Source organism: Erythrolamprus reginae, chromosome 13 (assembly GCF_031021105.1).
Source record: "Erythrolamprus reginae isolate rEryReg1 chromosome 13, rEryReg1.hap1, whole genome shotgun sequence".
NCBI lineage: Eukaryota > Metazoa > Chordata > Lepidosauria > Squamata > Dipsadidae > Erythrolamprus > Erythrolamprus reginae.
In genome coordinates, this window is record NC_091962.1 from 6,124,675 (window position 1) to 6,141,762 (window position 17,088).

At 43.8% G+C, this 17,088-nt stretch overlaps 1 protein-coding gene across 1 annotated transcript in view; it reads left to right on the top strand.

Annotated features, from left to right (window-relative positions):
• The first annotated feature begins 1,099 nt into the window (after positions 1 to 1,099).
• SF3B2 (splicing factor 3b subunit 2) overlaps positions 1,100 to 17,088 on the top strand; it is a 41,687-nt gene continuing 25,698 nt past the window's right edge. The window contains exons 1-7 of the mRNA XM_070766008.1: positions 1,100 to 1,327; positions 3,850 to 3,896; positions 6,039 to 6,116; positions 10,089 to 10,331; positions 12,854 to 12,962; positions 13,615 to 13,700; positions 15,850 to 15,955. Of these exons, the coding sequence (XP_070622109.1) occupies positions 1,207 to 1,327; positions 3,850 to 3,896; positions 6,039 to 6,116; positions 10,089 to 10,331; positions 12,854 to 12,962; positions 13,615 to 13,700; positions 15,850 to 15,955 (790 nt within the window). The 5' untranslated portion in view covers positions 1,100 to 1,206. The remainder of the gene's footprint in view (positions 1,328 to 3,849; positions 3,897 to 6,038; positions 6,117 to 10,088; positions 10,332 to 12,853; positions 12,963 to 13,614; positions 13,701 to 15,849; positions 15,956 to 17,088) is intronic.

Consider the following 17,088-nt stretch of genomic DNA (forward strand, 5'->3'; position numbering starts at 1 on the left):
TGATGTTTTAAATGTTTTGTTAATGTTTTGTACTCAATAAAAATATGTTTTAAGTGACTTTTGCCCACATTTTAAAGACTTTTCCTTTCCAGTGTTGTTTAAAAGTGAATCACTGCAGTTATAAAGTTAATAACATAAGTCATTCTGTGAATCCAGCTTTCCCATTGACTTGGCTTGCTGGACGGTCGCAAAAGGGGGATCACATGATCTTAAGGCACTGTGACCATCATAAATAGGAATAGTTGCCAAGGATCCGAATTTTGATTGTATCAACGGTCGTTAAGTGTGAAAAATGGTCCTAAGTCACTTTTTTTCCAGTGTCATTGTAACTTCAAACAGTCACTAAATGAACTGTTCTAAACTGTATTTGTACAATGCAGGTTGTACAAATTGGGGATTATATTCTGCTCAAAAAAATACAGGGAACACTCTAATAACACACCCTAGATCTGAATGAATGAAATATTCTCATTGAATATTTCATTTGCACCACTGTTCCATTTGCACAAACAGCCTGTGGAATTGATTGTCAATCAGTGTCGCTTCCTAAGTGGACAGTTTGATTTCACAGAAGTTTGATTTACTTGGAGTTATAAGTTTAAGTGTTCCCTTTATTTTTTTGAGCAATGTAGATTAGTACAGTATTTAGTTTTAAAATAATTGGATTTAGGCTACTATATTGTATTGTTTTCTTTTTTATATGTTGTAAGCCACCCTGAGTCCTCGGAGAGGGGCAGCATATCAATCAATCAATAAATTAATTAATAAAATATTAAAAAATATTTAATATTTATTTTCTACAGGTATATTTCCTTTCAGAAGCTGGATGCAGCCGTCTATAGCAATAAACATAAAGATAAATATATTTTTTAAATATTTTATTATAATTTTGTTATAATTTTTAAAGAAGCCAAACATCCCACAGCTGGATTTTTAAACTAAAAATCAGCGCAGGCGATTCAAATAAGTCCGCAAAAGACCACAACTCCCAGAAGGCTCTGCGTTTCCTTTAATTCCGTTTGATCCCGCCCCCGGTTCTAGTCCTGGATTGGCTTTTATGCCCCCCTAAAAAAAAAATCGAGTCGGCGCCCTCATTGGCTGAAGGGAAGGGGAAAAAAGGCTGATTGGACGCGTAAAGGCGCTTGGCGACGCGACTACGGTGGCCGCGCGGGGGTCTCCCGCCGCGGATTCGAGCGAGGAGAGAAGATGGCGTCCGATGGACACTCGGAGGCTCCCAAGGCGGGGGAGCTGCCGTTGCCAGGATACGGGGCCTGGTCGCCCAACGAGCTACAGGCCAAGCTGGCCGAGATCGGGGCCCCGACTCAGGGTGAGGGAGGCCGCGGTGATCTGGGACAGCGGATTTTGAAAGGCCGGGGCCTGGCCCAGCTGCTAGTTTCTTCCAAGCACAGACAGAGGGCCGGTTAGGTTTGAGGTTGGGCCGCTCGTCGTTCTGTAGGTCGTGTGAACACGTGTTAAGCATGACACGTGTTAAGACAGCCGAGTGAGGCTAGTTTCCAAAAAGGCGCCTTCGGGAGAAAAGCCAACCTTTTCATTTATTTTTATTTTATTGATTTTATTTTATTTATTTTTTATTTATTTTATTTTATTGATTTGTTATGTCAATTACGTACTGGAGGTATACAAAGATATACATATGTTGTATGATTGAACTGGCATGATTGTTTTCTAAATATTGGATTTTTAGATTGTAATTTTAAATTTAATTAGATTTGCCATTGTACTGTATTGTTATATTATATGCTGTTAGTTGCCCTGAGTCCTCAGGGCAGCATACAAATCTAATAAATAAATACATTATAGTGTTTATATTGTTAGTAGTATATATTATATACTACTAGTATCATGCATATATACTAGTATTATACACATGATACTAGTAAGAGAGAAACATTAGGATGGGGGACGAAAGACATGCTGGTGCACTTCCTCCCTCCCCCCAAAAAACAGTTCAGCGAAGCATTTAGAGGGGTTCCTCGAGGACATCTAGTCCACCCCTTCCTTACTCAGTGCAAGAGCTTGAGACCGAAGCACTGGCCATCCTTAAATTTGGTCACAGCACCTGCCAGAGGTTTAAACAATGTTTGGTGATTTATTTTGAAAAAATCCACCTGTTTTGGGGAATCCTTTCCAAAAGGATCTATAATAATAATGATGATGGAAGGGACTTTGGAGGTCTTCTAGCCCACCCCTGCTTAGGCAGGAAACCTTACACTACTTCAGACAGATGGTTATCCAACATCTTCTTAAAAACGTCCAGTGTTGGAGCATTCACAACTTCTGGAGGCAAGCTGTTCCACTGATCAGGAAATTTCTCCTTAGTTCTAAATTACTTCTCTCCTTGTTTGGTTTCCATCCATTGCTTCTTTTTCTATCCTCAGGTACTTTGGAGAATGTTAGGATTCTGGTAGATGCTCTTGTTGCATCTGATCGCATTAAATGAGCCAGTGGCGAAGCCTCTGCATGGGGATCGGAGTGATCGTGGGGAATGCTGTGAGGGTTATAACTGTGAAAAAAACCTCTCATCCAGTGACACACAAAAAAACCCCAGCAGTTTTTCCCCAGTGATATTGTTAACTCCAAATGGTCACTAAGCAAACTGTTGTCTGTCACTGGAGGTTTTTAAGAAAAGACTGGACAGTCACTTGTCTGACATAGGTAGAAGACTTCCAAGGTCCTTTCCCTACTTTATATTTTCTATTCTATTCTATCCCTGTTTCTATTTCTATTCTGTATTCTATTCTGTTTTATTCTATATTCTAATTCTATTCCTATTCTACTCTATGTTCTATTTTATTCTGTTTTGTTCTATTTTATTCTATTCTATTTAATTCTAATTTATTTTATTTCATTTCTATTCTATTTCCATTCTATTGCATTGGCATTCTTCAGTCTCAAAAGACCATGGTATCATGCTCTGGATTCCTTGATCTGCTGTTTGGGTAACAGTCTATCCTCTATCTATTCTATTATCCTATTCTATTTCTTTTCTATTTCATTTCATTTCATTTCTGTTCTATTATTCTATTCTATTCTATTTCTATTCTATTATTCTATTCTATTTCTATTCTATTCTATTATTCCATTCAAATTCCCACTATTTTGTATGGAGAATAATTGGAGAAGATTAATGATTGGAGAATGATTGGCGAAGATTAATCTCCCTTCTTGCTTTATAGCAGTGTTTTTCAACCATTGTGCCGCGGCACACTAGTGTGCCGTGAGACATGGTCAGGTGTGCCGTGGGGAAATTAAACATGAGTCCCAAACTACAGCCCATGTGCCGTATACAGCCCACGGAGGCCATTTATCCGGCCCACCGCTAGCCGCCTCCATCCGAACATAAACATTCCCCTCACAATCCCTCCATCTATCAGCGACAGGAAGAGTGGAGGCACAGGGAACGCTCACTGACCAATCATCTTCTAGGATTCATCCTGACCACTAGCGATGAACCAATAGCAGAGCCGCCTCTCATCCACACCCAGGAAGGTCCCCGCTCGGGCTGCCACGCACTTGTCATTGTGTGGCCGCGGCGAGTAGTTGAAGCTTCTACTCCTCCCCATGGCCCCAATTTCTAATCTTGGTCAGGATTGGAGGTAAACGTTGCCACTACTAGATGAAGCCTCGGCTGGTTATGTCTATCCTGATGGTGTATATTATTATGTATAATATGTACTGTGTTGGAGTGTCATTTTGTGTCATTTTGGTTGGTGGTGCGCCCCAGGATTTTGTAGATGTAAAAAATACCGCAGCTCAAAAAAGGTTGAAAATCACTGCTTTATAGCATCATCTCTGAATTGTTTTATTTATTTTTTGTTCCCTTTCCAGGTAGCCGTGAAGAACTCCTGGAAAGGCTGAAAACATATACTCATCAGGTAAAATCTTACTTCTTGGATCAGAAAAAAAAAACATGTGAAAGGCTACTGGTTTGGCCCAGTTCGGGCAAACAGGTAGCGGCGGCTGCTGGGGGTTTGGAGAACTGGTAGCGGCAGCATAAGGCTCTGCCCAGATGCCACCATTTTCTTCTTTTTAACCCTTTGTGCAAAGCCTTCTGCGCATGAGCAGAGGGTGAAAAAAATGTGTGTGATGATGGCGCACACGCAAATCGTGCACTTCCAAACCGGTAGGGAAGCTAAGTAGGTTTCAACACTGGAAAAAAAAGCAATAGTATTTTGTTTTGTTTTAATTGTAACTTTTTGTTGCTTTGTTTTTTTATTGTAAATTGGCAGGTTGTGGCCAAATCACCAGGGAATCTCAACATACACAGCTAGATTCCATAAACCAGGATTATTTTAGTCTAATCCACTCAACTCAGAAAGAGACAGGAATTTCAGGCGCTAAGAAAATAACGTAGAAAATTCAAATACAAGTGTGGTTGGAAAACATAGAAACATAGAAGACTGACGGCAGAAAAAGACCTCAGGGTCCATCTAGTCTGCCCTTATACTATTTCCTGTATTTTATCTTACAATGGATCTATGTTTATCCCAGGCATGTTTAAATTCAGTGACTGTGGATTTACCAACCACGTCTGCTGGAAGTTTGTTCCAAGGATCTACTTCTCTTTCAGTAAAATAATATTTTCTCATGTTGCTTTTGATCTTTCCCCCAACTAACTTCAGATTGTGTCCCCTTGAGGCCAACCGTTGTCAGCTTCTTGATGTCACCAAGACTGTTTGCTCAGACTTGATGTATTATTTCATGGACTCGTGCTGGCTGTTAATGAGGTTGAATTAATAGCCGGTGTTCAACAAAAACTGTATTTTTGTTTGACGACTATTAAGAAAGCTTATTAATAGTGTTTAATTTAGTAAACGTAAGCAGAGCCCAGATGAGCCGAGCTAGTCCTGCAGGGTGTGTGCGTACCCAAGAACATAAGAAGAGCCATGCTGAATGGGGACAAAGCCCATTGAGTCCAGCATTCTGTGTCAAACAGTGGCCCACCAATTGTCCATGGGGAACCCTCCCTTTCCCTTGACCCCCAACGAATGGTACCCAAGGGAATCCTGCCTGCCTCAACCAACATAGAGGCGGCACTTGGACATCTGTTTCAATAACCACCTATGATACACTTGGCATCCCTGAATCTGTCTAATCCTGCCTTGGAGCTGTCCAGGCTGACAGCTGTCACGGCCTCTTCTGGAAGTGAATTCCATCAACCAAGGACCTTCTGGGTGAAGAAATATTTCCCTTGATTTGTCCTCATTTTCCTACCTATGAGCTTTAGGGAGGGCCCCCTCGTCCTAGTATTGTGTGATAGAGAAAAGAATTTTTCTCTACCCACCTTTTCCTATGCCTGATTTTATACACTTTGATCAAGTCATCCCTTAAACGCCGTCTTTCAAGGCTGAAGAGACCAAGGCGTTGCAACCTGGTTTCATAAGGGAGGTGGCTCCATATACACTTGGCATCCATACATCTGTCTAATTCTGCCTTGAAATTTGCTCTTGTGCTCTCAGCTAAAAGAGTGCCCGCCCGAGAGAGGTTCCCGGCACGTCCCCCCCCTTTCCCCGGAAAGTATTGGGGAGGCTTGTTTTGGGGGCCTATTGGGCTTATCATCAGGACATTTTTATTTGTATTTATTAGATTTGTATGCCGCCCCTCTCCGAAGACTCGGGGCGGCTAACAACAATATAAAAAGACAATGTAAACAAATCTAATATTAAAACAATCTAAAAAACCCCAATTTAAAGAACCACTCATACATGCAAGCATACCATGGATAAATTCTATAAGCCTAGGGGGAAGGGAAATTGTCTTATTATAGGGGGGAAACGGTATACAGTATATGAAATTTTGTACTGATTATAAATTATACTGATTATATAAATTTTGTACTTGGCTACAATTAAGATGGGAAGTTGGATTCCTAAGATTATATGTTTGTATGTTATGTCATCCCAAGTTTTTGTGCACATAAAATAAAAGGATAAATAATTTTAAAAAAGGAAAGGTCAAAGAGTTGATTGATTTCCCCCAATTTTTTATTTTTGTTTGTGTTCAATTTTCTTTAATAGACGGGAATTCTGCTTACCAGGCCTGTTCTAAGAGGAGACGATGGAGACAAGCCAGGCCCACCTCCCTTGCCAGGACCGGTAAGTACAGATAATCCTCAACTTACAACAGTTCATTTGGTGACTGTTCAGAGTTACAACGGATCATGAAAAAGTTACTTAACGACCGTTTTTCACAGATACAACCTTTGGTCCCCAAGAACCTGTGATCAAAATTCAGATGCTAGGTAACTGGTTTGTGATGGTTGCTGTGTCCCAGGGTTACATGATCCCCTTTTGCGACCTTCTGACCAACAAAACCAATAGGGAAGCCACATTCAACCAGGTTACTAACTGACCAACTGCAGCAATCTGCTTAACAACTGGCAAAAAAGGTCATAAAACGGGGCACATTTCACTTAAACGTTTCACTTATCAACCTACATTTTGCGCTCTATTGTGGTCGCAAATTGTGGTACCTCTACTTACAAACTTCATTTGTTCCGTGACCAGGTTCTTAAGTAGAAAAATGTGTAAGAAGAAGCAATTTTTCCCAAAGGAATCACTGTAAAAGCAAATAATATGTGCGACTGGCGAAACCACAGGGAGGGTGGAGGCCCTGTTTCCTCCCAGAGGATTCCCACAGAGGTTTCTCCCCACCTTTTCCAGCCCTGTTTCCTCCCAGGAGATTCCCACAGAGGCTTCTCCCCACCTTTTCCAGCCCTGTTTCCTCCCAGGAGATTCCTAGACAGGTACCATGGAGGCTTCTCCCCGCCTTTTCTGGCCCTGTTTCCTCCCAGGAGATTCCTAGACAGGCCCCACGGAGGCTTCTCCCTGCCTTTTCCAGTTACAGTTTCGAAGGCTCGGGTTTGTAAGTGGAAAATGGTTCTTGAGAAGAGGCAAAAAAAATCTTTGAACACCTGGTTCTTATCTAGAAAAGTTTGTAGGTAGAGGCGTTCTTAGGTAGAGGCACCACTGTATTTGGGACCAGAATTTCTGTTGCTAAGCAAGACAACCGTTATGTGAGTTGTACTGCATTATTTGTACCTTTTTTTTTAGCCACAGTTGCTAAGCAAATCACAGCAGTTGTTAAGTGAAACATGCAGTCATTAAACAAATCAGGATCAGGTGATTGTGTGGACCCTGTGGTAATCCTAACTGCAAAGTTCAGTTATAAGATCCTTTTTTTTGGGTACCGTTCTGACTTTAGACAGTAACTAAATGAGTGGTTGTAGTGGCTTCTTTTAACACCCATGGATGTTCAGTTCCCAGAATTCCCCAGCCAGCATGGATTCTGTGAGTTGAAGTCCACAAGTCTTAAAGTCGCCAGGTTTGGACGCCCCTAATAGAATTGGTTGGTACAAGCAGGATGGCAGGGTTCCAAGTAACATACTCGTAGCAAGCAAAACACTGAGGCTGGTAGATTCCTCAAATAATTAGATTATTTATTTATTTATTATATTTGTATGCCGCCCCTCTCCGAAGACTCGGGGCGGCTCACAACAGTAATAAAAACAATATAGTAGTGGAACAAATTTAATATTAAAAAAACATATAAATTATTTAAAATCATTATTTAAAAAACCAAACACCACATTCATACCAAACATAAAAGTATAAAAGAGCCTGGGGGAAAGGTGTCTCAACTCCCCCATGCCTGGCGGTATAAGTAAGTATTGAGTAGTTTACGAAAGACAAGGAGGGTGGGGGCAGTTCTAATCTCCGGGGGAGTTGGTTCCAGAGGGCTGGGGCCACCACAGAGAAGGCTCTTCCCCTGGGGCCCGCCAAACAACCAGATTAGATTATTTTATTAGAAAGGATCTTGTAGGTCTAGTCCAACCCCCTGCTCTAGCAGGAGTCCCTACACCATTTCGGACAAATGGCAGTCCAATCTGTCTTTGAAAGTCTCAAATGTTGGAGCGCTCACAACCTCTGCAGGCCACTTCTATTCCACTGGTTGAGCATTCTGGTCGATCCTTATTAGCTTATTGTGAAAGTTAATAAGTTTATTGGATATGTCATATTAGCAGAGGCTGGTGAAAACCAACTGATTATTCTCAGGGGGTTTTCACCTAGTTAAAAGTAACTATCACTTTTTGAAAACCATCAGTCACATGGTCCAATTGGGATACGGTCCAATCACTAGGTGACTCCAGTCCCCTCCTTCCGAGCCTGAAGGAATGTCTTTGGTTCCTGTTCTGGTTTCTGGTAGAACTTTAAAATAACGCTTACTTAATGCAGTACAGTGTTCCCTCGGGGATGCATTCCGAAACTGTCCACGAAAGTCGAATTTCCACAAAGTACAGATGCAGAAGTAAATACACTATTTTGGGCTAGGAACAGTATCACAAGCCTTCCCTTAACACTTTCAACCCCTAAATTACAATTTCCCATTCCCTTAGCAACCATTTAGATTATTACTCACCATGTTTACTTATTAAAATTATTTAAAAAATATTTATTAAAGGCAGACGAAAGTTTGGCAGTGACATATGACATCATCGGGCGGGAAAAACCGTGGTATAGGGGGGGAAACCGCAAAGTACTTTTTAATTAATATTTTTTAAAAAACGTGGTACAGTGATCCCCCGATTATCGCGAGGGTTCCGTTCCAAGACCCCTCGCGATAATCTATTTCTCGCGATGTAGCGGTGCGGAAGTAAAAACACCATCTGCGCATGCGCGCCCCTTTTTCCATGGCCGCGCATGCGCAGATGGTGTTTTTACTTCCGCACCTGGGAAGACCCAGCAGCTGAGGAGCCACCTGCCTGCCCGCTTGTCCGCCGCTTTTCCGCTTGTCCGCCGCTCTGGGAGTTGAAGACCCAGGGAAGGTTCCTTTGGCCGCCCACCAGCTGATCTGCTCGGCAGCGCAGTAGCAGCGAGGAGCCGAAGATGGGGTTTCCCCGTTGCCCACGCAAAGGGGAAACCCCATCTTCGGCTCCTCGCTGCTATTGCGCTGCCGAGCAGATCAGCTGGTGGGCGGCCGAAGGAACCTTCCCTGGGTGCCACCCGCCGCTCGAGAGCAAGAGGGGGAGAGATAGAGAAAGAGAGAGAAGGAAAGAAAGAGATGAGAGAGGGAGGAAGAGAGTGTGAGAGAGGAAGAAGCAAGATAGAGAAAGAGAGAGAGAGAGAAAGAAAGATGAGAAAGGAAGGGAGTGACGTCATCGGGTGGAAAAATCGCGATATAGCGTTTCGCAATGATCGAGATCGCGAAACTCGGGGGATCACTGTATAGACTTTTCGTGAAGTTCGAACCCGCGAAAATCGAGAGAACACTGTATGTCATAAACAAAGAAACTCCATTTTTATTCTCTTCACTTCCGTATTCAAAATGCAATACAGACTGACACATTCCTTTTCTCCCATTATCTCTTAATTACATTCCACATACATTCCTTCCAGCCTCCTCCATCTCCCAAGATTTATGTACTTACAGCATGATTCAAAAACAGCAGGAATGACTGCAAAATAACACAGAATAAACCTACTCGCTCCGGAGCTAAACACGTTTTATTTTAAAACTACAACATTGAAACTCCACCCTTCTTCCCCACTGGCCCCCTGACGTACCAAATACATCACTCCAGTATTTAACCCATTCCTCCCCTTAATATCTTTTTCCTAACACCTGTTCCTTGCGTTTTTGGACCCTTCTGAATTGAGGATTAACCCAGCAAATGTCTGTTTCTTCCTCACTAGATTCTGGACTCATAGCAACATCCTGTGGCTGGCCTCCCACCTGTTCTAATACCTGTAACCCAGGGCCTACCACTAATTCATAAACACTATCTGTATCAGAGTCCTCAAGCTCTTCATCATCCTCCAACTGACCAGGAGTATGTACAACAGTTCCCAAGAGAAAGTACTTTGTTTTGACCCCAACACCCCAACTCTCTTTCTATTCCCCATTTCTTCTCTGGAGTGTCAGCGCTGAAGCCCTTGGAGAGGGGCGGTGTTTAAATCCAATCAATCAATCCTCAGTCAGGCCAACTTTAGAGTTGATGCAAGATTTCTGAAGCCAGCAAGTCCAGGAAGCGCTTCTTGTGACTTTTAACGCCTTTCTCTCTCATTCAGGTCCAAGGCATTCCTTTGCCCCCACCTCCAATGGGTATGCCCCCAATGCAGCCTCCCCCTCCTCCTCCTCCTGGCATGGGCCTCAACTTCCCCATGGGCGTGGGACCCCCTCCGCCGCCCCCCAATCTGGCCGCGCCTCTTCGCATGCAGATGGACCCTTCCTCCTTGCCCGAGGAGGAGCGAATGAAGCTGGCTCAGCAACAAGCCGCCATGTTGATCCAACAGGAGGAGAGAGGCAAGCAGGTAACGACGACACACCTTGCTTTGGAGATGCGCAGGTAGGTGGGGAGGTGGCGGAGACGTGTACCTGGGTAGCAGCCCACCAGCAGCATTCCTTAATTTGGCATCTTTCCGTTGTCTTCCACTCTGGCTCTTATAATCTGTCAGGCCCCAAACCCCAAAAACATTTGGGGAAAGGAATCCTCACTCTGAGTATTGTATTGGCTGTTCTGTGTTAGCAAAAACTTCAGAAGAGAAGGATTTAGGGGTCGTGATTTCTGACAGTCTCAAAATAGTGCAGTCAGGCAGTAGGGAAAACAAGCAGAATGCTTGGCTGCCTAGCTAGAGGTATCACAATCAGGAAGAGGGAGATTGTGATCCCGCTGTATAGAGCGCTGGTGAGATCACTTTTGGAATACTGTGTGTCCAGTTCTGGAGACCTCCCCTGCAAGAAGATATTGATAAAATTGAACGGGTCCAAAGACGGGCTACAAAAATGGTGGGAGGTCTTAAGCATAAAACAGCAGGAAAAACTTCACGAACTCAATCTGTGTAGTCTGAAGGACAGAAGGGAAAAGGGGGGACATGATGGAAACATTTAAAGATGTGATAAGGTTCAAGAGGGAAGTGTTTTTAATAGGAAAGTGAACCCAAGTACAAGGGGGCACAATCTGAGGTTAGTTGGGGGAAAGACCAGAAGCAAGGTGGGAAAATATTATTTGACTGAAAGAGTAGTAGATGCTTGGAACAAACTTCCAGCAGACGTGGTTGATAAATCCACAGTAACTGAATTTAAACATGCCTGGGATAAACATATATCCATCCTAAGATAAAATACAGGAAATAGTATAAGGGCAGATTACATGGACCGTGTGGTCTTTTTCTGCCGTCAGTCTTCTATGTTTCTAAAAACGACACACGGTGGGTCAGCGTTCCAAAGACCATCCGAGAAATATATCAGGAGTCCAAGTCTTGGGCCTTCTTCAACGTTCCAATTTATTAACAGAGCCATGTTAGCACAACTGGAGAAAACCCAAATCTAAAGTCACGAGGGTGTTGTTAGTGATGCTTGCCCACCTCGGGTCATGCCTGATTCTGAAGAGGATGAGCCAGGCCCCTCTGGGTACCCTGGGTCAGCGGGGCTGCCAGAGGAAACTGTGAGTGAGAGTGAGGCAGACAGTGCCTGGGAAGAGTCTGCGGGGATGATATGACATTGGGCGATTGGCCTCAGTCAGAGAGTGAGGAAGACATGTTAGTGGAAAACAATTAGATAGATCCTCGTTAGAGAGGAATGGCTAGAAGGCGAGAGGCGATCCAGAGTAAAAGGTATTAAGTCACAGCCTTAGCTCTTTCGGGTGTGATGACACCTCCAGGCAATATAAAGGAAGGTTTGTGGGAAATGGGGGTGTGGACTTTCAACGTTTGCTCCGTGGAAGAGCCGCGAAACTGTGGTGTGTCTGAAAAGAAATCCTAAAAATTATGATCTCTGTCCCCAAATACATTCTGTGCGGGGTTCCTGTGTTCGCAAACGTATTTGGTGACCTTCTGCCTACGTTTTGATTAATGAGAAGGGAGTTATATAGGAATGTGATAAGGACTGATTTTGGCTGGTTTCTTAATGAGATAGAATTCCGCTTCATAGGCTACTTAAACTATGCATTGCAATTCTTCTATCCTGCTTGAATGAAATAGTGAGTTTTATTACTTAATGTCACCAACCCAAAAAGAGAAGCCAGACACACTGGTAAAAATCAAAGGCAGTTTATAGAATTCAAAGCAAACACAGGTAACAGAAAATGTCCTTACAAACAGGAACACACTGAAACTTCACAGAGGTTTCACGAAGGCCATGAAGTAAAACAGGATTCTTGCTGTCAAAAACAACGCTGGAGATAACAAACCTATGCCTCCCCCAAGTCTTCTAGGCCACAAGCCAAGATCAGAGACGCCGAGAAGCAAAGCAGGGTCACAGAACTCCCAGTTGATAACGCTCCACATGGCTGAAAGGGCTGGCCTGCCTTTTAAACCCTGCTGAGGAGAACCACACCCAAACCCAGCTGTTGCCAATTCAGTGATGCCAATACCTTTCTAATTGGTCCCATCTCTGAGCTGCACGTCTCTGTCTCATGTCAATCATAGCCTGTGCTTCCGCATCCAATGAGGCCAGGCTACTGGCTGGGGAGAGCCCCCCCCGGGCTCTCAGGCTGCTCCCCCTCATCCTCTTCCTGATTTCCTCTCCCCCGTCTGCCTGGTCCTCCCCCTCCTGTTCACTGTCCTCCTCCTCCGGGCCTGGATCCAGCAGAGACACAGCCGGTCCCTGAGGAGCCTCAGGCTGAATCACAACACTTAAGAAGTGATTTCCTGGGAATTGGAATTTATCGGAAGCTTTTTAGAGAGAAAGAAACGGGCTCCCGCTTGCTTTCCATCCATTCTTAGATTGGGGGGCGGGGGGAGCGTCAAAAGTTTGATAGAAAAGTTTGCAGGGTTGGACCCTTGTTGACACCCCTCTCTCCCCCCTGGCCCCCCTTTCCTCCCCCCCCCCCCAGGCAGCTGTGCTAATGGAGCAGGCCCGCCAGCAAGAGATGTCGAAGCTAGCCCCTTCAGTACCTCGGACAGTTCCAGATCTGATGTCCAGACCTCAAGGCCACCCTAGAAGTAAGTGCTTTTGTTCCGGGACAGGAAGTTGGGGGCTCCTTGCAATAAAAAAAACCAAAACCCCACAGTTTCTAGTAGAGTGATGGTTATTTGGACGAGGAGTCACTGTTCACAGTCACTCGTGTCTTCATCAGGAGGCTCGACTACTGTAACGCTCTCTACATGGGGCTACCTTTGAAAAGTGTTCGGAAACTTCAGATCGTGCAGAATGCGGCTGCGAGAGCAATCATGGGCATCCCCCCGATAGCTGGGTTTGACCTCTAGAATTAATTCTGCTCCAGCAGCTTGGCTGGTCGTGGCCTTGCTTGACTCTTTCAGCCTTATATTTAAGAGCTAGCACCCGCATACTGTGTAAAAAAACACGTGGAAAAGTGGGGCTCTGGATGGTCTTGAACTTGATGGTTTTCTTGCCGACATTTCATGACCCAACTAGCTAACATCATCCAGTGCTGGAAGGGAGTGGGTTTTTCACTATTTATATACAAGGGAGTTGCCCTGTTAATGTTGGTATTCTTGGCGTTGGTTCCTTGTTCAAGCTGTTGCTTACTACAAACTCCAGCACTCGTGGTGTTCTTTGTTTTGTCTTTTAAGCAAGGAAACGGCAAAAGTGGTATTTCTTGAGTTAATTTGAGTCTCGGTTTCCCTATTCCAGTGAACACCGCTCCCAGCTCCCCCATGGGAATAGCCAGCTCAAGACCCCGTGGCCCCCCTCCTCCTCCTGGAGAAGACAGTCGGGAGGTAAGTCCATTTATGGCTAGAGGTGGCCAAGGGGGAATTGAGGCTGTTTTTAAAACCATCCATCCATCCATCCACCCATTCATTCATCAATCCATGCATCCATCCATTCATCCATGCATCCATCCATGCATCAATTCATTCTTCTATCCATCCATCCATTCATTCTTCCATCCATCCATCCAGTTTGTAGCAGGAGAAATTGAGCTATGTGTAGGTGAGGGAGGAAGGGGTGTGTGGAGAAGAGCCAGTTGTTGATACCTCAGCTCTTAAAGTAGGAATGGGACTCAGTAGTACAGAAATTTTGGAAAGTAGTGCAAGATAAAATGAACAGGATGTTAAATATTAATTGGACAATTACAAAAGAAATAGCAGTACTGGTAAAAAAAGGGAGACTTAAGAGAATTTAAAGAAATAAAAGTAGCAGCATTGGAAAGCGCCCAAGCAGTAATTGTATTGGGTTGGAAAGATGCAGCAAAATGGACGATACAGAATTGGTATCGGTACATGGTGGACCACATTTGCTTTGAAATTATAGAGGTAAAGATAAATATGTATAATGAAAATAAATTGAAAAAACTGATGGAGCGATGGGAAATGGTGAGAGGTTATATGACAAGTAGAATTTGTGATTTAGCCATAAAGAATAAATTATAATCACTCTTTGATATGTAAATAGAATGCAGATTCCAGCTTAGAAGAAGATCAAAGATGTTAGTACAGACCCTCCAATTGGTGGTGGGGTATATATGTATGTTGTCAGGTGATGGGTGCACCTTCACAGGACACTGTTTTTATGTTGTATGTATGTAGTTTGTATGTTTTAACATTTAAAATTAATTTAAAAAATTATTTTAAAAAAAAGTAGGAATGGGATTCAATTAATTGGAAATTGCCTACGAATTTTGTCTGGGTTCATGAAGAGATCTGTTTTCTGCTTGTACAGCGTGCGCCTGGTAGCAGGCGCATAAGTGAGTAGGCCTCCGTGGTAAAATTCTTTGTGTCCTCTTTCCAGGGGGTTCTTAGCCTGATTCATCATAAAGTTGATCCACTCCATCCGCTTAAATGCCTTTTCTCTTTCCCAACATTTCCTAAAGTGAAAGTACAGTGGTACCTCTGCCTACAAACGCCTCTACTTACAAACTTTTCTGGATAAGAACCGGTGTTCCAAGATTTTTTTGACTCTTCTCAAGAACCATTTTCCACTTACAAACCCGAGCCTCCGAAACCGTAACCGGGAAAGGCAGGGAGAAGCCTCTATGGGGCCTTTCTAGGAATCTCCTGGGAAGAAACAGGGCCGGAAAAGGCGGGGGGAGAAGCCTCCGTGGGGCCTCTCTGAGAATCTCCTGGGAGGAAACGGCTGGAAAAGGCAGGGAGAAGCCTCCGTGGGGCCTCTCTAGGAATCTCCTGGGAGGAGACAGGGCCGGAAAAGGCAGGGAGAAGCCTCCGTGGGGCCTCTAGGAATCTCCTGGGAGGAAACAGGGCTGGAAAAGGCAGGGAGAAGCCTCCGTGGGGCCTCTCTGAGAATCTCCTGGGAGGAAACAGGGCCAGAAAAGGCAGGGAGAAGCCTCCGTGGGGCCTCTAGGAAGCTCCTGGGAGGAAACAGGGCTGGAAAAGGGCAGGGAGAAGCCTCTGTGGGGCCTCTCTAGGAATCTCCTGGGAGGAAACAGGGCCGGAAAAGGCAGGGGGAAGTCTCCGTGGGGCCGCTCTAGGAATCTCCTGGGAGGAAACAGGGCCGGAAAAGGCAGGGGGAAGTCTCCGTGGGGCCTCTCTAGGAATCTCCTGGGAGGAAACAGGGCCGGAAAAGGCAGGTAGAAGCCTCCGTGGGGCCTCTCTAGGAATCTCCTGGGAGGAAACAGGGCCAGAAAAAGCAGGGAGAAGCCTCCGTGGGGCCTCTAGGAATCTCCTGGGAGGAAACAGGGCCTCCACCCTCCCTGTGGTTTCCCCAATCGCACACATTATTTGCTTTTACATTGATTCCTATGGGAAAAATTTCTTCTTCTAACAAACTTTTCTGCTTAAGAACCTGGTCACGGAACGAATGAAGTTCGTAAGTAGAGGGACCACTGTATATCTAAGCCTTGTATTGCACAAATCAAATTTGCTGCCAACAGGTTATAATCTTTGAATGTTGATTTTTTGACCTTTCCAGATCGATGATTCCGGGGTGGGCCCCAAAATTCCTCAAGCCTTGGAAAAGATCCTTCAGCTTAAGGAGATCCGTCAGGAAGAGCTCACATCTGTACCCAGCGCCACAGGTAAAGTAGGACCAGTAGTAGGGTTCCTGGGGAGTCTAGTCCAGAGACACCCATCCCTGTTGTAGACAGACGGATTACGGAATTATATTGCTGAGATGAGACTTGGAATTTTTGCCTTTTCTTTTTAAAGTTCCTAGTCCTCATGATAATAGTGGAAACAAATGGGGAATCAGCAACAGATTGGACGGGTTAATGTCAACCCAAAGAAACGACGCCTGGAATTGCTTTCTGAGTTGTTTCTCTAGGGTTGTTCGCTCATGGACAGAATTCGGCCAGATTATAGCAATTACCGTATCTTTCGGAGTATAAGACGCACCTAAATTTTAGAGGAGGAAAGCAAGGAAAAAAGTATTCGAAACCAAATGGTGTTGTAATATATTATTTAATAAAATACCAGTTAACAAGTTAACATTGGAACTCCAGGAAAAGACAATACAGAATTTGGGACAAGTGGTACGACTGATTAAGTAAAGAAAAAATATTTGAAACTTTAACATTCTATACACATCCTTTTAATTATAGTCAACTAAGCAAGCAGACAAACTGTTGCTAATCACCTATTGATGCCTACTGAACTACCAATTCACAGTAATGAGAAATAATGTAACCCAGAAAAAGAAACACAAAGAGATAGAAAAGTCGAATTTCCGCGAAGTAGAGATGTGGAAGTAAATACACCATTTTTGGCTATGGACAGTATCACAAATCATCCCATAACACCTTAAACCCCTAAATTATCATTTCCCATTCCCTTAACAACCATTTACTCACCATTATTACTGGTACTCACCATTGAATAAGACAGTTAGTGATCCTGATATTTATAAACATAATAATTTATTAACAATAATTGTTTTTTTTGTTATTTATTTGCAAAAATTATTAGTTTGGCGATGACGTATGACGCCATTGGGTGGAAAAAACCATGGTATGGGGAAAAAAAACCGCGAAGTATTTTTTAATTAATATTTTTTGAAAAACCATGGTATAGGCCAGTGTTTCCCAACCTTGGCAACTTGAAGATATTTGGACTTCAACTCCCAGAATTCCCCAGCCAGCATTCACTGGCTGGGGAATTCTGGGAGTTGAAGTCCAAATATCTTCAAGTTGCCAAGGTTGGGAAACACTGGCAT